The 23,763-nt window shown below is 47.0% G+C and overlaps 1 protein-coding gene across 1 annotated transcript; it reads left to right on the forward strand.

The window, feature by feature from the left end:
- The first annotated feature begins 11,017 nt into the window (after window positions 1-11,017).
- On the forward strand, window positions 11,018-14,103 carry LOC123093878 (uncharacterized). Its single transcript, XM_044515945.1, has 3 exons — window positions 11,018-12,335; window positions 12,760-12,863; window positions 13,756-14,103. The coding sequence occupies exons 1-2, from the start codon at window positions 11,078-11,080 to the stop codon at window positions 12,801-12,803; spliced, it is 1,302 nt and encodes a 433-aa protein (XP_044371880.1). The 5' UTR covers window positions 11,018-11,077; the 3' UTR covers window positions 12,804-12,863; window positions 13,756-14,103.
- Window positions 14,104-23,763: the final 9,660 nt, after the last annotated feature.

Genomic DNA, 23,763 nt, shown 5'->3' on the forward strand with positions numbered 1-23,763 from the left:
GTAGTAAGTAAGATGATCCATCATAATAATTTCAAGAAAGTGTTCACCCTAACTGTGCACCGTTGCGAAAGTTCGTCGTTTCGAAGCACCACGTGATGATCGGGTGTGATAGATTCTAACGTTCACATGCAATGGGTGTAAGCCAGATTTACACACGCGATACACTTAGCTTGACTTGACAAGCCTAGCATGTACAGACATGGCCTCGAAACACGGAAGACCGAAAGGTCGAGCATGAGTCATATAGAAGATACGACCAACATGAAGATGTTCACCGACGTTGACTAGTCCGTCTCACGTGATGATCGGACACGGCCTAGTTGACTCGGATCATGTAATCACTTAGATAACTAGAGGGATGTCTATCTGAGTGGGAGTTCATAAGATGAACTTAATTATCCTGAACATAGTCAAAGATCTTTGCAAATAATGTCATAAGCTCGCGCTTTAGTTCTACTGTTTTAGATATGTTCCTAGAGAAAATTCAGTTGAAAGTTGATAGTAGCGATTATGCGTACTAGGTCCGTAAACTGATGATTGTCCTCGTTGCTTCGTAGAAGGCTTATGTCCTTAATGCACCGCTCAGTGCGCTGAACCTCGAACGTCGTCTGTGGGTGTTGCGAACATCTAACATACACGTTTTGATAACTATATGATAGTTCAGTTAAACGGTTTAGAGTTGAGGCACCAAAGACGATTTCGAAACGTCGCGGAACATATGATATGTTTCGAGGGCTGAAATTGGGATTTCAGGCTCGTGCCCACATCAAGAGGTATAAGACCTCCGACGATTTTCTTAGCCTGCAAACTAAGGGAGAAAAGCTCAATCGTTGAGCTTGTCCTTAGATTGTCTGAGTACAACAATCACTTGAATCAAGTGGGAGTTGATCTTCCAGATGACATAGTGATGTTTCTCCAAAGTCATTGCCACCAAGCTGCTAGAGCTTCGTGATGAACTATAACATATAAGGGATATATATGATGATCCTTGAGAGATTCGCGATGTTTGACACCACGAAAGTAGAAATCAAGAAGGAGCATCAATTGTTGATGGTTGGTGAAACCACTAGTTTCAAGAAGGGCAAGGGCAAGAAGGGATACTTCATGAAACGGCAAATCAGCTGCTGCTTTAATGAAGAAACCCAAGGTTGAACCCAAACCCGAGACTAAGTGCTTCTGTAATAAGGGGAACAGCCACTGGAGCGGAATTACCCTAGATACTTGGTAGATGAGAAGGCTGGCAAGGTCGATAGAAGTATATTGGATATACATTATGTTAATGTGTACGTTACTAGTACTCCTAGTAGCACCAGGGTATTAGATACCGGTTCGGTTGCTAAGTGTTAGTAACTTGAAATTAAAGGCTACGGAATAAACGGAGACTAGCTAAAGATGAGCTGACGATATGTGTTGGAAGTGTTTTCCAATCTTGATGTGATCAAGCATCGCACGCTCCCTCTACCATCGAGATTGGTGTTAAACCTAAATAATTGTTATTTGGTGTTTGCGTTGAGCATAGACATGATTGGATTATGTCTATTGCAATACGGTTATTCATTTAAGGAGAATAATGGTTACTCTGTTTATTTGAATAATACCTTCAATGGTCTTGCACCTAAAATGAATGGTTTATTGAATCTCGATCATAGTGATACGCATGTTCATGCCAAAATATATAGGATAGTAATGATAGTACCACCTACTTGTGGCACTGCCATGTAAGTCATATTGGTATAAAACGCATGAAGAAGCTCCATGTTGATGGATCTTTGGACTCACTCATTTTGAAAAGTTTGAGACATGCGAACCGTGTCTATTGGTGTATATGCATGAAGAAACTCCATGCAAATGGATCGTTTGGACTCACTTGATTTTGAATCACTTGAGACATGAAAATCATACCAAATGGGCAAGATGACTGAAAGCCTCGTTCTCAGTAAAATGGAACAAGAAAGCAACTTGTTGGAAGTAATACATTTTGATGTGTGCAGTCCAATGAGTGCTAAGGCATGCAGTGGATATCATTATATTCTTACTTCACGGATGATTTGAGTAGATACTGAGTATATTTACTTGATGAAACACAAGTCTGAATTATTGAATGGTTCAAGTAATTTCAGAGTGAAGTTGAAGATCATCATGACAAGAGGATAAAATGTCTATGATATGATCATAGAGATGAGTATCTGAGTTATGAACTTTGGCACACAATTAAGACATTGTGGAAATTGTTTCACAATTAATACCGCCTGGAACACCATAGTGTGATGGTGTGTCCGAACATCATAGTTGCACCCTATTGGATATGGTGCGTACCATGATGTCTCTTATCGAATTACCACTATCGTTCATGGGTTAGGCATTAGAGACAACCGCACTCACTTTAATAGGGCACCACGTAATTCCGTTGAGATGACACCGTTTGAACTATGGTTTGGAGAAACCTAAGTTTTCGTTTCTTAAAAGTTTGGGGCTGCGACGCTTATGTGAAAAAGTTTCAGGTTGATAAGCTCGAACCCAAAGCGGATAAAATGCATATTCATAGGACACCCAAAACAGTTGGATATACCTCCTAATTCAGATCCAAAAGCAATAGGGATTGTTTCTTGAATCGGGTCCTTTCTCGAGGAAAAGTTTGTCTCGGAAAGTTGAGTGGGAGCATGGTGGAGACTTGATGAGGTTATTGAATCATCACTTCAACTAGTGTGTAGCAGGGCACAGGAAGTTGTTCCTGCGGCGCGCACACCAATTGAAGTAGAAGCTTATGATAGTGATCATGAAGTTTCGGATCAAGCCACTACCGTACCTCGTAGGGTGACAAGGATGCGTAGTACTTCAGAGTGGTACAGTAATCCTGTCTTGAAGGTCATGTTGCTAGACAACAAAATGAACCTGCGAGCTATGGAGAAGCGATGGTGGGCCCATATTCCGACAAATGGTTAGAAGCCGTGAAATCTGAGATAGGATCCATGTATCAGAACAAAGCATGGACTTTGGTGGACTTGCCCGATGATCGGCAAGCCATTGAGATAAATGGATCTTTAAGAAGAAGACGGATGTGGACGGTAATGTCACCGTCTATGAAGCTCGACTTGTGGCAAAGAGTTTTTCACAAGTTCAAGGAGTTGACTACGATGAGATTTTCTCATCCGTAGCGATTCTTAAGTCCGTCGGAATCATGTTAGCATTAGCTGCATTTATGAAATCTGGCAGATGGATGTCAAAATGAGTTTCCTTACCAGTTTTCGTAAGAAAAGGTTGTATGTGATACAATCAGAAAGGTTTTGTCGATCCTAAGGATGCTAAAAGGTATGCTAGCTCCAGCGATCCTTCCATGGACTAGAGCAAGCATCTCGGAGTCAGAATATGCGCTTTGATGAGATGATCAAAGATTTTGGGTTTATACAAAGTTTATGAGAAACTTGTATCTCCAAAGAAGTGAGTGGGAGCACTATAGAATTTCTGATGAGTATATGTTGTTGACATATTGTAGATCAGAAATGATGTAGAATTTATGGAAAGCAAATAGGGTTATTTGAAAAGTAGTTTTCAAGGGAAAACCTAGTTTAAGCTACTTGAACATTGAGCATTAAGATCTATAAGGATAGATCAAAAACCGCTTAATGGTACTTTCAAATGAGCACGTACCTTGACATGATCTTGAAGGTGTTCAAGATGGATCAGTCAAAGAAGGAGTTCTTGCCTGAGTTGTAAGGTACTCCCTCCGTTTTTATTTAGTTCGCATATTAGCTTTGGTCAAAGTCAAGCTTTACAAACTTTGACCAAGTTTATAAACAAAAATATTAAGATATACAATAACAAATCAACAACATTAGATTTATTATTGAATGTACTTTCACATCGTATAGATTTATTGTAATAAATGTCTATATTGTTTTCTACAAACTTGGTCAAACTTTACGAAGTTTGACTTCAGTCAACTCTAATATGCAGAGTAAATAAAAACAGAGGAAGTATGAAGTTAAGACTTAAAGCTCGACCACGGCAGAAGAAAGAGGAAGGACGAAGGTCGTCCCCAATGCTTTTGACATAGGCTCTATACAGTATGCCATGCTGAGTACCGCACCCGATGTGTGCCTTGCCACATGTCTGGCAAGAGGGTACAAAGGTGATCAAGGAGTGGATCACCAGACAATGGTCAAGATTGTCCTTGGAGTAATAAGGATATGTTTCTCGATTATGGAGGTGATAAAGAGTTCGGCGTAAAGGGTTACGTTGATGCAAGCTTTAACACCTATCTGAATGACTCTGAGTAGCAAACCGGATACGTATAGTGGAGCAACCATTTGGAATAGCTCCAAGTGGAGCGTGGAAGCAGCATTTACAATATGACCTAGAGATTTGCAAAGTACATACGGATCTGAATGTTGCTGACCCGTTGACTAAAACCTCTCTCACAAGCAAAACATGATCAAACCCCAGAACTCATTGAGTCTTAGTCACATGATGATGTGAACTAGTAAACTCTTTGGATGTTGGTCACATGGTGATGTGACCTATGAGTGTTAATCATATGGTGATGTGAACTAGATTATTGACTCTAGTGCAAGTGGGAGACTGTTGGAAATATGCCCTAGAGGCAATAATAAATTAGTTATTATTATTATATTTCCTTGTTCATGATAATCGTTTATTGTCCATGTTATAATTGTATTGATAGGAAACTCAGATACATGTGTGGATACATAGACAACACCATGTCCCTAGTAAGCCTCTAGTAGACTAGCTCGTTGATCAATAGATGGTTACGGTTTCCTGACCATGGACATTGGATGTCGTTGATAACGGGATCACATCATTAGGAGAATGATGTGATGGACAAGACCCAATCCTAAGCCTAGCACAAAGATCGTGTAGTTCGTACGCTAAAGCTTTTCTAATGTCAAGTATCATTTCCTTAGACCATGAGATTGTGCAACTCCCGGATACCGTAGGAATGCTTTGGGTGTACCAAACGTCACAACGTAACTGGGTGGCTATAAAGGTGCACTACGGGTATCGAAAGTGTCTGTTGGGTTGGCACGAATCGAGACTGGAATTTGTCACTCCGTGTGACGGATAGGTATCTCTGGGCCCACTCGGTAGGACATCATCATAATGTGCACAATGTGACCAAGGGGTTGATCACGGGATGATGTGTTACGGAACGAGTAAAGAGACTTGCCGGTAACGAGATTGAACAAGGTATCGGGATACCGACGATCGAATCTCGGGCAAGTACAATACCGCTAGACAAAGGAAATTGAATACGGGATTGATTGAATCCTCGACATCGTGGTTCATCCGATGAGATCATCGTGGAACATGTGGGAGCCAACATGGGTATCCAGATCCCGCTGTTGGTTATTGGCCAGAGAGCTGTCTCAGTCATGTCTGCATGATTCCCGAACCCGTATGGTCTACACACTTAAGGTTCGGTGACGCTAGAGTTGTTATGGGAATTAGTGTGCAGTTACCGAATGTTGTTCGGAGTCCCAGATGAGATCCCGTACGTCACGAGGAGTTCCGGAATGGTCCGGAGGTAAAGATTTATATATGGGAAGTCCTATTTTGGCCACCGGAAAATGTTCGGGATTTTTTGGTATTGTACCGGGAAGGTTCTAGAAGGTTCCGGAGTGGGGCCCACCTGCATGGGGGGACCCACATGAACGTGGGTAGTGGGGGCAAGGCCCCACACCCCTGGTCAAGGCGCACCAAGATCCCCCCTTAGAAGGAATAAGATCATATCCCGAAGGGATAAGATCAAGATCCCTAAAAAAGGGGGATAACAATCGGTGGGGAAGGAAATGATGGGATTTCTTTCCTCCCACCTTTGCCAACGCCCCAATGGACTTGGAGGGCAAGAAACCATCCCCCTCTACCCCTATATGTAGTGGGGAGGCGCATGGGAGCTTCACCCTTGCCCCTGGCGCAGCCCTCTCCCTCCCCAACACCTTCTCCTCCTCCGTAGTGCTTGGCGAAGCTCTGCCGGAGAACTGCAAGCTCCACCACCACGCCGTCGTGCTGCCGGAGCTCTCCCTCAACTTCTCCTCTCCCCTTGCTGGATCAAGAAGGAGGAGACGTCCCCGGGCTGTACGTGTGTTGAACGCGGAGGTGCCGTCCGTTCGGCACTAGGATCTTCGGTGATTTGGATCACGACGAGTACGACTCCTTCAACCCCGTTCACTTGAACGCTTCCGCTTAGCGATCTACAAGGGTATGTAGATGCACTCTCCTTCCCCTTGTTGCTAGATTACTCCATAGATTGATCTTGGTGATGCGTAGAAAATTTTGAATTTCTGCTACGTTCCCCAACAAATTGAGGCAACGAACACATAGAAGAGCAAGCTGGCGCCGTTGATGTTCTCGACAGCGTGAGGGAGGCGCCACCGCGCCAGGAGATGTGGGATCAACGCGGCTCAGTTTGCTCGTCGCCGGGATTGAGCACATCGCCGTCATGGTTCAAGCTAGGCCACATCATAGTTATGGTGGTGCTCACCTCCGTCGCCAACCTTCATGTGCGAGCACCGCTTGGATCAAGTAATGTGCTGCAGAGGCGGAGGCAATATCGCTCATCGTTGGCATGAGGGTGCTGAGGTAGATGTCGACCTCATGGTAAGTAGCAAAGGTCAAATCAGGTCACCTAGCTTTTCGAGTAACAAACGAGAAATTTTATCAAGATGATAATGGTAATTTCTTGGGGGTAGTTGAAATGATTGCAGAATTTGATCCCATAATGCAAGACCATATTAGGCGCATTCAGAATAGTGAAATTCATCATCATTATCTTGGACATAAGATCGAAAATGAGTTAATTGCTCTTCTTGCTGATAGTGTTAAGAGTTCTATCTTGAGAATAATTAAGTATGCCTAATATTTATTTGTAATGTAATATTCAAATGTTCGTGTAGCAAACGGACTCCGAGTCGGACGAGATTCAACGTGCAGCTGAAATATAATATAACAAGATCACACACAAACTTCTAACTCATTTTAAGAATATTTATTTTGCATTTATAAAATAATTTTAATTAGTGTCTCATGGCCATGTGCAAGTGTTTGATTGCTCTCCGAGCAGAAGGGCTAAAGATCAGGGGGTACTATTCACCTTTCCATAGAACAACGAAAAACAAAATAGGGCTATAAGTTTAATAAAAACACCCGGATAATCTGATACGAAGGCAACGTGTTGATGTTGCAAGGATGATGACTTCACGATGATGCACAAATAATAATAGGCAAATATAATAACTAGGATTACTCTCAGTTGTTACAAGATCTAAGAGTAATTGTGGACTAGCTAAAGAACAAGTCTGTGAAGGTCTTGGAGATCTGCCATGAGTGATTGGCGCTGTCAGAGTTGACTTGTAGCTAAAGGAGAATAGGATGAAGACTAAGTCTTTCGAGTTATATCTCAGCCTTTCCAACCAAGCGTAGAGTTATGCCAGCAAGTTGAACTGGGTGAACAAATCATTGTCTTCACCAAGCCTTTGGGTTCAACTTCCTCGCACTGAATTTACTGTTGTACTTTGTATTGTGAAGTTCTTGCTCCCTCTCTGCGAAGACTATGATGGGTTCCTTTCCATTTTGTCGAGGGGGATGACCCCCTGGTAGGCTCAAAGATACAAGTCAACATTTCAAAACATCAGAACAACTCAACGCCCTCATAATCGGCTGGCCCCTTGGTTGGATCCCCCCATGGGAGGCTGGCTGGATGAGGCGCCACGGCTGGACTAACTGGCGGCAGCCGGTGAGGTCAGCGCCTGTCACATCCATTTGTGCCAGCTACTGGGACAAGACGTCTCCCACGTCGCGAAGGGCGTGGCTACAATGCTGGAAGCTCCGCTGACCGAGGCGACCAACTCTAGGACGGCCCGGCACTGTAGACGCATCGTGCCAGCCACTCCGTGATGCCGTGACCTACTGGCTACAGTGACATGCAGCCGGCAGACCCCACGGGCAGCCAAATACGCTGGCAGTCGGGGCCCACTCCACCTTTTTAGGCATATTGTAACCTGGGAAGCCCAAGTATAAGACCTCCAAGGAGCCCTCCTAGGAGGGGGTCGGCTCCTTCTCACCACCACTCCACACACACACACACACACACACACACACACACACACACACACACACACACACACACACACACACACGGGGCAGAGAGCAAAGTAAGAGCTCTCTTCTTCCTCCACCAATATAGCTCCAGGAGCAACCATGTATTCCTTATGATCTCCATAGTGATCCTTGTAGGATTAGGGGTATTACCTCCCTTGGAGGGCCATGAACCTGGGTACGTCTCTGTGTTCTCAGTGCTCGTGCCTTATCTCACATCCGAACGCCACCGACGCTCATCGGCCCCAACCACTCGAGATAAGTCAACCCATGGCATCTGTCGTGAGAATACCATGACACATTCTGTCGCACTTGCTATCTTTAGGTTGGTCTTCGATGTGTACCTTGCTTATACTTCTGTATGCAACACGTTCGTTTGTTTTACTACTAAGCACTTTTGTTTGAGCAGGTTGTCTTCTCTTCAGCATTGGCCCTGCTAGTTGTCTCTATTTTACTTCGGTTAGTTCATCTCAAGATAAGTAAATTCAAAAAATCACCCATTAACTACTCCTCTAGTTGGTATATGTGCTTATAGAAATCCTCTTTCTAAACGAGTAAAATCAGTATTTTAAATGAGTGAAAATATTAGTTTGAATTGAGTGAAATGAATGGAATCTGTTTTTTGAAACGAGTGAAATCATTTTTTTAATAAATGATGAGATATGTTTTTTAGAAATGGGTGAAATATGTTTCATGAATTTTAAACTCATTTAAAATCTATTCAAATTTGTTGTGTTCTAAATATCTCGTCGGCAGAAATTCAAATATGTAACCAGATTTAACATTGGACATTTTATTCAAAAGTTGTCGATGAATTAATATCTCACAAGACAAATAAAGTGCTAGCTTTTCTACGGATGGAGTGGTTTGAGAGCATGCATGCATGCATGAGTAGATTAAAGTTTTTTTTAGGGAATGAATAGATTAAAGTTAGTGAGACGTTCCTCAGCTCGTATACATACGTAACTCAAAAATTTTATCCTAAATTTATCTAGATACGGATGTACTCCCTCCTGTCCTCATTAGTTTGCGTATTAGAAAAAACGATTTTTCCCTCAATGCTCTGCGTACTAGCAGGTTTTGGCACTTCTTTCCAATTTTGCCCCTCCTTTCCAACTTCACATGCGTGCCTGCAGTTACTCCCGTCTCTCTCTTCCATGCACGTCCTTCGCGTCTTCCCAAGGCAACCAGACGCCTACCTCTTCCTCTCCTACCCACCGGTCCCATCTCAGCTTCCCATTCTCCACATCCCACTCTCCCTTCTCCTCCACATCCTGTACATCTCCATGGATGAAATCCATCCAACGTGGTTGTGGGAGGACAGCCAGCCTGTAGAGGATAGCGAGACCATGGATGAAAGCTTGCTCGCGGAGGACAGCTTGGTCGCGGAGGACAGCGAGCTGTACGTGGAGGACAGCGAGCTCGCGTACGGAGGCGTGCTCCCCGCAGGCGGCGCGCTCGCGGACGGTGGCGCGCTCCCCGCAGGCGGCGCGCTCGCGGACGGTGGCGTGCTCCCGCTCGCAATGGGCGGCGCGCTCGCGAACGGTGGCGTGCTCCCGCTCGCAGAGGGCGGCGCGCTCGCAGGCGACGTGTTCCCGGTAGGCGGCGCTCCCGTGGACGGCCACGCACTCGTGGAAGGCGGCGCGCTCTCGGACAGCGACCTGTGCCGGGAAGGCGGCGTGTTCCCGGTAGGCGGTGCGCCCGTGGATGTCGGCCTGCTCCCGCTCGCGGACTGCGGCATGCACCCGGACGACGGCGGAGGCGTCCACGCGCTTGGGCATGTCGTACGCGCGCTGGTCGACAAGGTGAACGCGCTAACCGACAAGGTGCACCGGCTCACCGAACTGGTGTGGGCGCTCACCGATGCGGGCATCAAGGTGGACGGTGGCAACGTGGAGGACGAGGGCCACCAGGCGTTCGTCGACCATGGTGGCGGCAACGACGGGCACAAGTGCGGCGACCGCGACCCGGTATGTGCCAGCGAGATGGTCGATGGCGACCCATTGCCGCCGCTGGAGCAATTCTCTGTGCCTCCCGGCGCAGAAGAGGTTAGGCTAGAACTGATGAGCATTTACTATCAAGATATTTTGACTAAAGATGAACTGAAGCAAATTTTAAAATGATCCAACATTGATCATGGACTTCACCAGTAGTGATTCTCTCATTTGTTGAACTTGGCCGAAGAATATGTGATGATGAACTGATGGTTGCGGTAGTGGTTCTATGTTAATTTTGTGGTTGATCATTTGTATTCGAATTGAAACTTTGATTATGTTAATTTTGTGGTCGATCATTGGATGTAATGTTAACTTTGATCATGTGATGTTAATTTGCACATTCTGTATATTTTTACTTTGTTCAAATTGGCAGTATGCTCAAACCAAACGTTCATTCTCATTACCACAAAAGATGGATTACATGATCTCATTACATCAACCAGACAACATAGCACTAATCTTACAACAAAAGATGGAGTATCTAATATTAAAATGTAACTTGATACATATTTAGACAAATCTAAGACAAGAATTTTGGGACGGAGGGAGTATTACATAACACAATGATTTGTTCCTTTATGCATAAAAGGACAACACACATCTTAATGCAAATAATGGACGCTAGAAATTCCATTTCCCACCTTCTCCTTGCCCAGCAATTCTTTGGCGGGAAACCATGACGTATGCCCATCACAGGCCGCACAGCCAATGGGACGACGCCTTTCGAAACTAACTATGCACAGACCTGGTCCATGTAGACCAGCTCCCTGACCTGTGGGCGCTGAAAGAACTGTGACTGGAGTACGCAGTGAAACAACCCCACGCAGCTTTCATCAGCGGCTGCCACCACCCACTACCCCCCATATCTTAGCTGTGTGCACCAAGTCCATGTGAACCGAGAGGCATCTTTTACCATCGGAAATCCTTCTGCTCTGCTCTCTCTCTCGTCACCTCACCGCATCACCACCATGTCGCTCCGGCGCCTCCTGGGCCTTTCCGCCGCCGTCTCCGGCCGCCTAAGCCGCTCCCTCTCCACCTCCACGGCTGCCTCCTCCCGCCCTCCCTGGATCTTGGTCGACCAGCTGTCAGTGGCCGCCGGGTCGGCGCTGGGTGCGTCCGTGCGCATCCTCGAGCCGCCGCGCTTCTCCACCATCACCGTCCCGGCGCTCCTGGTCGACACCAGCGCCGGCCCCGACCCCGACAGCGACGCCACGCAACTCCTCGTCGGCCGCGTGTGCTCCGCCAGCGCCGACGGCCTCCTCCTTATCATCATCTACGATCTCCGCGCCACGGCTCCCATCCTCGCCAAGCAGGGCGGCAATCATGTCCGCCAGCTGACCGGCCTCGTCCGCGGGCACACCCCGGACACCACGCGCTTCCTCTGCAACCCTGTCACCGGCCAACTGACCCGCCTCCCGGTCATCAACGTAGGCCGGAGGCGGCTCGTGTGCGGCCCTCACATGGGCGTCCTCACCCAAGCCGGTCGCGGGCACGGAGACGGAACTCCCGACAGGGTCGCCGTCGCCGAGCTGCAGGGGAACAGGATGCTCCGCTTTCTCTCGGACACGGGCGAGTGGGACGTCGCGGTCACCACGCCCTGCCAACTCCCGGGCGTCCGGCGGTTTTACTCGGAGACGGGCAGGAGGTTTGACCAAGAGGCGTTCGCCTTCGGCGGCCGGCTGTGGTGGGCTGACCTGAGCTGGGGCGCCATCTCGGCCGACCCGTTCAGCGACCGGCCGGAGCCCCGCTTCGTGGAGCTGCCGAGGGGCAGCGTGATGCCTGCACGCCCAGGGCCGGCGCCAGGGTGGCTTGACCTGGAGGGTTTTGAGGCCCTGTCCAAAGACGCGCCGGGCAGGTACCGGCGCATGGGGGTCAGCGAGGGAAGGTTGCGCTACGCCGAGGTGTGGAACCGGGAGCCGTTCGTGCTCAGCTCCTTCACGCTCGACGACGAGGGCAGCGGCTGGACGCTGGAGCACCGCGTGGTGCTCAGCCGGCTCTGGGCGGATGGAGACTACCCATGGCTGCCCTTGCCGGAGAAGACGACGCCACAAATTGTCGCTCTTGATCCACTGAACGGCAATGTCATCTACCTGGCGGTCGGCATGCACCGCATCAGCGTGGACATGAGCAAGCAGGAAGTGATTGGGAGCTTTCTGGACAGAGGAGCCGGGTGCATACCATGCGTGCTTCCACCGTGGCTTGAATCCAGCCGGACCTCTGCCGCAGGTAATCGCTACATTGCTTCAATTGCTTGCTTGCTATTAAGCTACCTCTGCCGCAGCTGATATGGTTAGATGGGGAAAATTTTACACATTCTGGAGGCTCATGTGGTACTGTGCTGCTGTGCATTTCCATTAAGTTCTTTTGCAGATCATCTACTACAGAATTTGTGTAAAGTATCCCAATGGTAGCATTTGTTGATCAGTGTGGGCAAACTCAGATAAAGTCATCCTATTTATATTAATCATCAAACGTTTAGCATTATTGAATCAGGCATAAAATCCCTCTTTCTACAAGCAAGACAGTAATAACTTGGGATGGATTCCTATATACAATGCTTAGATACATACTGCACGTATACTCTGAATTGTGTTACTACTATTTAATTTGTTCAAGTTCATGTGTGTTGATCGAAAGAATTTGTTTTCAGGCAAGAAGGACGACGCAGAAAGCAAGACTTTGGCAGATGTCTAGTTCGTTCAGACAGACACCACACAAAATGAAAAGTGTGCCAAGTTACCAGTTAATGCATCTGTGGGTACTATATATCTCTCTGCTCATGCTTCTATATATGTTGATCCATCATTGGCTGTATGTCATCCATGCACATGTTTAGGAGTTTGTTTTCTTTCTTTTCACATATATCTCTGACTCAATCCATGCAATTCATGATTTGGAAGAGCAATCTTGTGCACTTTTTGCCAATTAGTACTAGTATATACTGTTGCCGTGTTGCCTAATATCAGCCTATCGTAAGTTCTAGTTCATGTTTTATTGGCACTGGTAACATGTTTGGCATGCACACTAGCTAAAGAGAATCACATCTCTGTGTATCTATGCCAAGCGCTGTCATTGATTGTTTTATTACACATGATCAAATATTTAATCAGGTCAGATGTTTCTGTAGAAGGCCAAGCATGCTAATCGAACGTGTTCTTCCAGTCATACAGTCTTGTGGCAGCACCACAAAGTGCTGCTGAAAACTATTTATGTCTTTTAGCATGGACCTTTCATTCAGAAGAATTAGTGTTTCCTGAACTATGTTTCATTATCTAAAGGAGTGCTTCTGATCTAGCAGGCAGGCATGATTAACATATCAAGTGCATAACTGCAAACTGGCCCATACATCGTTTATTTAAACCTGAGGAATGCCTAGCCTTGTCACCAAAATGTCCAATAACCATCGCCTTTTTTCCTCTAACCAATTGATCAAATCTTGAAACTGAAACTTGCTATTTGATACGCTCTGTTCCTCTCCTGCAAATCAAAATGATAGATCCCTACTCATTTCATTTGAGAAAAAAAATATGTACATGGACTACATATAGTAGCATTTCTGTTTACTCTGATTTTTTCCTGCCGTTCGTTCTGTTTATATGTTTATGTTCAAATGCATCTGATGTTTATTTATTTATTTTATTTTCAGGTTTCTTAAGGCTAACGATCAAGCAGTAGGTGAGGGTGGCAGTTTGCGGGGCACTCATTTTGCAGGAAATTCTGGAGAAGGTTGTGTGTTTTCAGAGTTTGCTCATGAACTTGTTTAGTGGAAAATCTGGTAGTTGGTTCAGACTTTGAGTTCATACTGGAACATCCTTTTTGTAGCAAGTGTTCACTGGTGGATATGCTTAGCTGTTACTACTTGGACTTGCTAGTATTAAGTTTCAGTTGATCTATTGCTACTGTTGATTAAGAAGGCATTTGAAAAGCAAATCCGCTAGTATTATTTGCGACTAGAAGACAGCTTCGCAGTATGAACTCCTTTCAGTGAATTAACTTCTCCAGATATAGATGCACTGAACTGAAATGCATAAATAATGAATCTAGCTAGCCAGCAATCCTATATTTTACATTTATATTGTTCGTACAATATTTGTGCCGGTTCTTGTAATTTTGAAGCTGCCGATTTTCCATTAATTGTAGTTAGTACTAGTGAGCTAGTACTGTATGGGTGATATATGAGGCGTGCGTCTTTGTGATCTGATCTGCCGGTGAACCGAGTAGCAGAGCATGTACTGCGAGTATACCTGGCATGGGAAACCCGGTCTGACCCGGCCCGGCCCAAAATAGCCTTTAGGGAAGAGGCCTGGCTTGAGGCCTGACGGGCTTTTCCACTGATGGGCCGGGCTTGGGCCTGATATCTCGGCCCGGAGGCCAGGTCATGCCCGGGTCTGGGTTTTCTGCCGCGGGCCTTTTTATGCCCGGCCTGAGTTATGGCTAGGTATAACTGCGAGCGAGGGACTCACACTCCATCTGCTTGTCATTGCAGCATGGACGTCGTAGGTAGCTTTTCCCCCTGCCAGGCCAACCGCAATATCCGCTTATGGAGCCAAGGAGGCACTTCATGGTGTGTCTACTCTAACGATGCTATCTTATGTTTGACAAGATAAACACTGGGGGTTGAGGAAAGGGAGTCATAAGAAAATATTTATCTTTTCTTAATTAAGAGATGATCTCTTAGCAACAATATCTCTAACCATACATTTTGGATCTAATTGAAATAAGACTAATAAGTAACACATTGTACACACCCACACACTTTTTACTGTTTTTTTAGACTATGTGGCAGGCTTACAACAAAATTGCCTTAACCATCACTGTACATGTCCTTAGACCTACAACTGGTGTTGTCATAGCCGTGCAAGCAGCTCCTTTTCATCGTGTTCTTGTCAACCGTGCTCAATAGCAAACCATGTCTTCCACTTGAAAACTTTGAGCCCTTCCTCAGATAGACATGGAAGATTGTTCAACTACCATGATAAACAAAGATGAGATCACTCTTCTAGTTTAAAAGGGAAGAAAACAGAATGTGTGTTCACAAATTATTCGTGGCTCTAGTATGAATTTAAGGTTTAATTATTTTATCTTAAGCAAATGTGTTTGGTCCTATAGAATGCTCCAAAACTCTACTCGTTGGCCTGGAGCTCGGTGATGATATCGACGGAGACTTTGGAGGGCATCCACTGCCCCCTCTTGCTGCCAGTCTCGGCCGCCGGAGCAACAACACATTTCCCCTTGTCGGCCATCTTTCACGGTGGAGGAAGGGAATGGGAAAAAATGGATCGTAAAGTAGATCTCCGAGTGCTTGAGCTTGCAAGAGTTCTTGGCGATAGAGCAACGAATGAGTGCGTGGAGTAAATTAGGTTCGTTGTTTACCTTTTATAGGTCAGTAAAAGACCAAGGGTCACCACGGCGGGCAGTAAAAATTGCCAGTTCCCAATACATCGTGCAATATGTGCATGCAAGAGTTGAGGGGTTTTGTTAATGATATCCCTGAAAATTCGGGGCACAATCCATTTATTGATAAAACGTGCAAATATAAATGGCCTTGGGCCACGATATACCCAGTAATAACTATTGATGAGACTATTCGATTCTATGGTAATCGGTGGCGGTTCAGTTTCCGGCCGAAAGTTGTCAGCGCTCAATCCATTGCGCCCACATGGAAGGCCTTCATGGCTAAGCTAAGGGAGTCTTCGAACCCTGTTAAAGTAAGTTGTGTCGAAAATGGCCTTGTTAAAATATGCCGTTCATTGCCTAGAGTAACGATAACTCAAACTTATGTGTGGTCGTAGTTGAAGGAGAATATCGTGAAGCATAAAAAGATCTCGGATCCGAATATGTCCTCAGATTTAAAAGCCAATTTGGGAAGATGGAACTCACCTACGAAGTTGAAGACCAGAAAGAGGAAGTTGTCCCAAGGGAGGAGCCAAAGCCCTCGGCTTGAAGACTACTTCAAGGCTACTGACGGTGTCCTAGATTAGGGGTGCACACCACTTCAGCTCGCCATTCATGGGCCTCTTCGACGACCCACCAACAACTGAAGAATGGGTCATGGCCGGCGTACTCAAGATGGAGTCCTCTGAAGATTTGGCGTACACTTCGAGGCATATTCAAATGATCGACATATTATCCGTAGTTATACCCGACATACTTGTAACCTTAGATACCCCCGATGCCTTTATAAGCCGAGGGGTTTAGTCTGTAGAGGCAAGGTTTTTAGACTAGAACACATTCATACGATCTCGGGGTAGATCATCATGTACTTTGTACCCCATCCACAATCAATACAATACAAACAGGACGTAGGGTTTTACCTCTTCGAGAGGGCCCGAACCTGGGTAAATACAGTGCCCCCTTTACTTCATGTTACCATCGTACCAAGATCATCAGCTCGGGACCCCCTGCCCAAGATTCGTCGGTTTTAGCATCGATAGGAGGGAGGAGGGAGGGCAGAGGTTACTCTACCGTAGCTCAGATGGCGACCCGTTGGCGCTGCCAGACGGCGACGAGGAGCTGCTCTCCTGACGGACAACAGAGGGGTTTGCGTGGCTGTGGGCTACTTCTGGGCGCCAAATGGGCTTTGAGGGGTCTCCTCGGTCCAGGCGGGTTGCGACGCTGGTGGGAGGATGCAGGGGATGAACTAGGGCATTGGGTGCCCCCCCCCCCAATCTGGATCGGACGATCCAGATCGGTGGGGGCGGGGGCTGGACTGGGTTAGGGTTTCGGCTCGTTAGGGAGATGCTGAGGTGGGAGACGACCAGGGTGGCGGCTAGAGTTGGGGATTAGGGTTAGGAGGCTAGGGTTTGTTTCTTTTTGGTAGGGGTTGGCTACCTTAAATAGAGAGGTTAGGAGGGGTTTTGGGGCTGATTTTAGAGGCTCTTGGGCTTAGAGAAAAAAGGGAAGTGGTTGGCCCGATACCAATTTTAGAGGCTCTTGGGCTTAGAGAAAAGAGGGAAGTGGTTGCCTCGATAGCAATTTTTTTCTTTCAAAATTTATTTATTATTTAAACGGTACTATGCCTCGCATATTCAAATGTTCGTGTAGCAAACGGGCTCTGAATCAGACGAGATTTGATGGTAGCTGACATATAATATAACAAGATCACACACAAACTTCTGACTCATTTTGAGAATATTTATTTTGCATTTATAAAATAATTTTAATTAGTGTCTCGTCGCAATGTGCAAGACAAAAACAAAATAAGGCTATAAGTTTAATAAAAACACCCGGATAATCTGATACGAAGGCGACGTGTTGACGTTGCAAAAATCTTATATGTTTTTTAGAAATTAGTGAAATACGTTTCGTAAATTTTAAATACATTTAAAATATATTCAAATTTGATTGTGTTTTAAAGATCTCGTCGACGAAAATTCAAATATGTAACAAGATTTAACATTGGACATTTTATTCAAAAGTTATCGATGAATTAAAATCTCACAAGACAAATAAAGTGCTAGCTTTTCTACGGATGGAGTGGTTTGAGAGCATCGCATGCATGAGTAGATTAAAGTTTTTTTTAGAGAATGAGTAAATTAAAGTTAGTGAGACGCTCCTCAGCTCGTATACGTATGTATGTATTACATAACACAATGATTTGTTCCTTTATGCATAAAAGGACAACACAATGCAAAGAATGGAAGCTAGAAATTCCATTTCCCACCTTCTCCTTGCCCAGCAATTTTTTGGCGGGAAAACGATGACGTATGCCCATCACAGGCTGCGCAGCCAATGAGACGACGCCGTTCGAAACCACTTACGCATAGACCAGGTCTGTGTAGACTAATTCCCTGACCTGTGGGCTCTTTCATCGGCGGCTGCCACCCGCCCACCCCCCGCCCCCCATACCTCAGCTATGTGCACCGATCCCACGTGAACCGAGAGCCCGAGAGGAATCTTTTACCATTGGAAATCCTTCTGCTCTGCTCTCTCTCTCTCGTCACTTCACCGCATCCCCACCATGTCGCTCCGGCGCCTCCTGGGCCTCCCCGCCGCCGTCTCCGGCCGCCTAAGCCGCTCCCTATCCACCTCCACGGCTGCCTCCTCCCGTCCTCCCTGGATCTTGGTCGACCAGGCGACAACGGCCATCGGGTCGGCAGTACTCGGCGCGTCCGTGCGCATCGTCGAGCCCCCGCGCTTTTCCGCCCTCACCGTGCCGGCGCTCCTGGTCGACACCAGCGCCGGCCCCGACCCCGACAGCGACGTCACGCAACTCCTCGTCGGCCGCGTGTGCTCCACCAGCGCCGACGGCCTCCTCCTCATCACCGTCTACGATGTCCGCGCCACGGCTCCCATCCTCGCCACGCAGGGTGCCAATCATGTGCGCCGGGCCACCGGCCTCGACCCCGAGCACGACCCAGCCACCACGCGCTTCCTCTGCAACCCTGTCACCGGCCAACTGACCCGCCTCCCGGTCATCGACGTCGTCCCGAAGAAGCTCTTGTGCGGCCCTCACATGGGCGTCCTCACCCAAGCCGGTCGCGGGCAGGGGCCATCCTCCGCGCCGTCCGGGTCAGAGATGGAACCGCCGATCGCGCACAGGGACCACCGCCGCCTGCACATGCTGGAGCGCCGTCGAGAGACCAGCGCCCGCCACCGCTTGCCGAGGGCCACCGCCACGCGCCCTGAGCGGACTCCGCCAAAATTCGGCAATCTCGGCCTGGGCGAAAAAAATAATCTCAAACTAAAAATCAAAACGATGGGATGCGACGCTCGCCACCGACCCTTGGACGCGACGCTCTTCGTCTACAACCCTCTCAGTGGGCAGCTGTTCTGCCTCCCCGTCCACAGCATGGATGCCGCTTTGCGACCGCGCCCTTCGGCCTGCTCACCCAATCCCACAGTTCCCCCCTTTCGCCGACGGCATTCGCTTCACCACCACAAGCATCCGCGACGGGCTCCTCTTCCTAGACTTCTCCGACACCCGCCGCTGCCTTGCGGCTATCTGCAACTTCTGCTGCGGTCCCGGATCAGCCGCGTCTGGCACCATGAGCCACAACAGGCTGCCCCTCTATGCCGAGACCCGGCATGCGACCATCGGCAACTACTGCGACAGTCCCGGCTTGGCCGCATGTGCCACCGCCGTCGTACCGGGCGTCAGGCGCTTCGTCTGCAACACCCTTAGCGGCCAACTGTTTCTCCTCCCGGTCCGCCACCACGCCCTTCGGCCTGCTCACCCACACCGAGGGCCCCCACTTCGCGGACATGAAGGAAAATTAGCCTCTGATTGATTCATTCTCCATCGACCAATTTGGTAGGGTACAAATTGCTGATGTCACATTGCTGAGGCTTGCCAGCAAAACAAGCTCTGCAGTCGACACAATTTTAGCAGCTAATGTGTTGGATCAAATCCTATCTCATGGATGTAGGAACTCTGTTCGGTTACCAGAAGTGTATGACTTGCTGGAACAAATGAGGAAACCATGGGCTCATGGTTATGCTATTCTAATCCATACAAGTGCTATGCCTCAAGATGAACGAGGACACGCTCTGTTGAATGCATTTGAGCTGTTGATGCATGGCATGACAGAAGATCTGAAGTTTGGTCAGGCGGATGGGGTAATGATGCGCAGCCTGGTGCTGACACAATATTATTATTACGGTGATAGCGAGTTCAATCCAGATGACCCTGAAAAGCAGCTGGTTTACTGCAGAAATTCAGAATGTCATGTTTTGTCATACCTAAGGAAGCTTAAGAAGATGGGTCTCATATATACAAGGAAGATCATCAGAGGCTAATGCATCTCAAGTTCTGGAGATTACTTTGCCAAATTTATCAAATTCTTTGGGATCACCGGATGTTGAAATGGATCAAACCCGAAGATCACTTGTGTAGAGGAGCCTGTTGTCCACTCTCTGTGGGATGTATGAGACACATGTGCTTCCTAATGGAGTCCAAGGAAAGAGCAAGCCTGATGCTGAATGGGGAGATACATGTCTAAGAATCGCTCATAGAATTCAGAACAGAAATGTAAAGGTAATAGCTACTGCAGAATTACCTGAGAATTCTTTACATACATTAAAAGTGCTAGCTCTGGTTTTGAGCAGTGAATTATCTGCAGACATACAGTTCACAGGATGGGATTGGCGATCCGGATCTTGAGTGCACAGAGATCGTCCGCAGAATCATTCACATAGCTCAACTTAACAAGGTATGGTCCAAAATAATCAACTAAACGTTTTGCAGAGATTAGGAAGTATTAGATCTAGTATTGAACAGTAAATTTCATATTTAGGTATGTCCTGCCGCCAACATAAATTTCAAGGTTCTTGATACTCCCTACAGTTTCAAAGCTTGGAACGATTTACAGGTTTTTGTTCTACAATCTAAATCCTGTTTGAGGTGGACATAGACTGATCGCTAAGAAGTTCATGTGATGTAGATATGATTGTTGTTTGCAACTAACTGTGACCAAAGGTGAGCTTCTGGAGGTCCCTTATAAACATGTGCGATGGGCCTTTGTAAGTATCGCTTTTCTTGCCGTTAGCTGCTGGTCACTGGGACAGAGGGAGTAGGACAATATGCAGGCGAGCCACTGGTATTTGATCTAAGAGAACTCACTTGCCATAGATGAAGTAGAAATTATCAGAGCGGTATGACAAGGTCACGGCCGAAGACGTAACGCTCCGACTTGTGCTTAACCATCCGGAGGTGAGCCCACCCAGCCTTCAACATCTTCACGCCCTCGAGAACAGCAAAATTCTCTCTTTTCTCAAGGGCATAGCCATACACATCCTCAATGCTCTCCTCTGGGCAGGTAAGAAAGAACCTGGCAACGCAGACATGACCGGAGCCAAGCGGCACAATGCTGGCATCCGTCAGGGTCCAATCTTCTGGCCTGTTCACGTCTGTCCACAAATCCTGCAGCACGGGCGGCCTCAACTCGACCACTTTGCTAGTATTAATAAAACCCTCCATTTTATCCTAGATGATTTCATCCTTATACTAAAAGGATTTGTTCCTTACATATCAAAGTCTACACCTTACACAGTAGAAAAGACCGCAATAAGTAGCATATACATGAGGCAGAAGGGCCTAACCCAAACATCCGTTGGCGAGCGTGATGGCCATGACCCCAGGAACTTGGTGTCCTCCTTCCCCTCAAGCTTGTTTGGTCCGAAGATTTGGAGGCGCTGGTTAGCCAAACACTTGTTCTAGACAACATCTATGCACATCAACAAAATACATTACCACTGAACTAAAATGGAGCTCACGATGAACACTAGTGAACGAGGGAACCATGATAATCTATAGTACAGCAAAGTAAACATCCAGTTAAGGAAATGGTGCCAAAGTATGGATGGCAAAGAAACTTGTACTCTGGATTGTCTGAAATGCAACAATAAATAAATGAAATGGTGCCAAAGTATGGATGCTACTGTAATTGTTATTATAAACAGGCTGAAAACCACAAAGGGTTTAGCTAAAATTGCCTAAGCCTATTACTTCCAGCTTATTATTTTCTCCATCCATGCTCTACTCTTATTATATTCAAAGAACCTAGACAGGTATCTCTAGTGAGCACAAAACAAAACAATGGTGCTGACAATATAAGTCTGTATTACTTAACTACCTAAACACTTTTGCCAGCCAACATATGTCAAATCACAACAGCACAAGGCACCTAACAGTTAGGCTAATGCACAGGCATCACTTTTAGAACACTGATTCCACGATGTGGAACATGGCCTAGTTCATCAAAATGTATATAAAGCAACAAGGTTGAGCACACATCTATGCGTTTAACAAAGTGCTGCCAGTACAAAGTATACCACATTGCTTTTTTACTTAACCAATTAGTTACACTTACAGATATCCTTGATTAAATAGCGGCATGGGTTGAGTTCTGCAAGTATTCATTTAGTTAGCATACCAATAGTTTTTCTTTCTCATAAATCATGCTGCCCAGTTCGTAGTGCAAGTGTCAAATACTCTTCCTTTTTGTAGGGTAAGTGTAAAATACTCAACATTAACACAAAGATCAGTTCCAAGTGGTGCACTAATCAGTGAAACTTGTATGGTCGGAGAACTAAACCAATATTGGTGAAACAAAAGACAAAGCAGGAGAGAGGAACCAATTGGCTTACCAATCAAACAAGATGAGGCCACCGAAGGCGTCGAGTGAGCACCGGCGCAGGCCGATGGACTCACTGGTAATGTCCGGCGTCTTCTCCCCCACGCACACTACCCGTTCTTTTGTACACCTAGGTGAGGAAACCGCATCAAGAAAGAAGAGCGAACGGAATCAAATAATATCAAACCGTGTCGTTCTCACGGCCTCAATTTTATTATGGATAAGCTACTGTTGGCACTCCACCATGCGACAAAGAAGTCCACAACAGGGCAGATTGTTGTACTAAATCAAATAAAATCAAATACATGGTGTGAGAGATGGGAGTATGCACGAGACATGGAGGCCCCAAGAAGCTCATGTGCGGCCCGCGTACTCACCCAATCGATCATGGCCACGGGCCGCCCGATGTTTGCCGTAGCCGAGCAAAAGGAGAACACTGTTGGAGTTGTGTCGAATATTATGTATAAGGTAGGTTACAGTTGAACTTGTAGTTGTATTGTGTTTACATAGGATATGGAGTCGTGTCCTAGTAGGACACTTGTATCCTAGGCCTCTCATATATAGCGGGGGTAGACACACGATGTAACCTATGCCAACATAATAGCACAGGCGCGCAAGGGGGAGCCGGCGGCGTATGCCGGCGCCCGGGTGACCGGTGTGCGGTATTGTGACGGTGTCACGGGGAGGAGCCCCCGTAGTCAGGCCCTGAGGATGTAGCCATATCGGTGAACCTCGTTAACAAATCTCGGTGTCGTGCCTCGTGTGATTGCTTGGTCCTCGGATGATCAACGGTATGCCTCGGATTTATTCTAACATGTGGTATCATGAGCTAGGTTGTTCGAAGGGCGTTGGTGAGTTGATCTAGAGGTTGAAGAACATCGAAAGAGTTCTGCGGATAGTGATCGTAATACGGGACGAAGTCGTTCAGCGAGTTGCGATTCGGAAGCAGAGGTGCGTCGTAATCTTCATGGAAGCAATCCAGACGAGAGGGATCGAATCCGTCGATAGCGATGGCACCGAAATCGAACAGCATGCAGAGGCACAACGCGCGGCAGCGGTAGGGGCAAATCGGGTCGATCCGAAGCAGTGCGGCGGCGTAAGGCAGATGCAGGTGCAGGGCTGCAAGCCCAGGCGGAGCGGCCGGGCAGGCGAAAGCACATGTGGGCAGGGCTGGCTGATGCGTTGCGGGATGGCTGGCGGCCTGGCAAGGCCTAAGGCGCGAGGCAGATGAGCTATTATTGTTGGTTGCTGTGCTAGGCGTTGCTGTAGAAGGTCAGTTCGTGGGATTTGTTTGGAAAAGAAAAAATCGGCACAAAGACTAGTCAACACCGGGATGCTATCAATCAATCAAGAAAAAGAAGATACATCCAGTAGCTATTTACCCGCACGGGATGGCTGTGAGGGATTTTGCTTTGGTTTCTTTGCTGGTACACTTATGTGTATGGATGGCATTGGTTACGGTGAAAGCTTGGGGAGTCTAGAACGTGTCGTTGCAGCTGGACAAGGGCGGCTGGATCAGACTTGCTAGTCTGACGGATCGACGCAGGTCGGTTGGTACAGAAAACGGTGCGGGATCGGCG

Source organism: Triticum aestivum, chromosome 1B (genome assembly GCF_018294505.1).
Source record: "Triticum aestivum cultivar Chinese Spring chromosome 1B, IWGSC CS RefSeq v2.1, whole genome shotgun sequence".
Taxonomy (NCBI): Eukaryota; Viridiplantae; Streptophyta; class Magnoliopsida; order Poales; family Poaceae; genus Triticum; species Triticum aestivum.

Coding starts and splice junctions, on each gene's coding strand:
- LOC123093878 (XM_044515945.1), top strand. CDS start 11,078: ATGTCGCTCCGGCGCCTCCTGGGCCTTTCCGCCGCCGTCTCCGGCCGC. Junction 12,336..12,759: donor CAGCCGGACCTCTGCCGCAG/GTAATCGCTACA, acceptor ATTTGTTTTCAG/GCAAGAAGGACGACGCAGAA.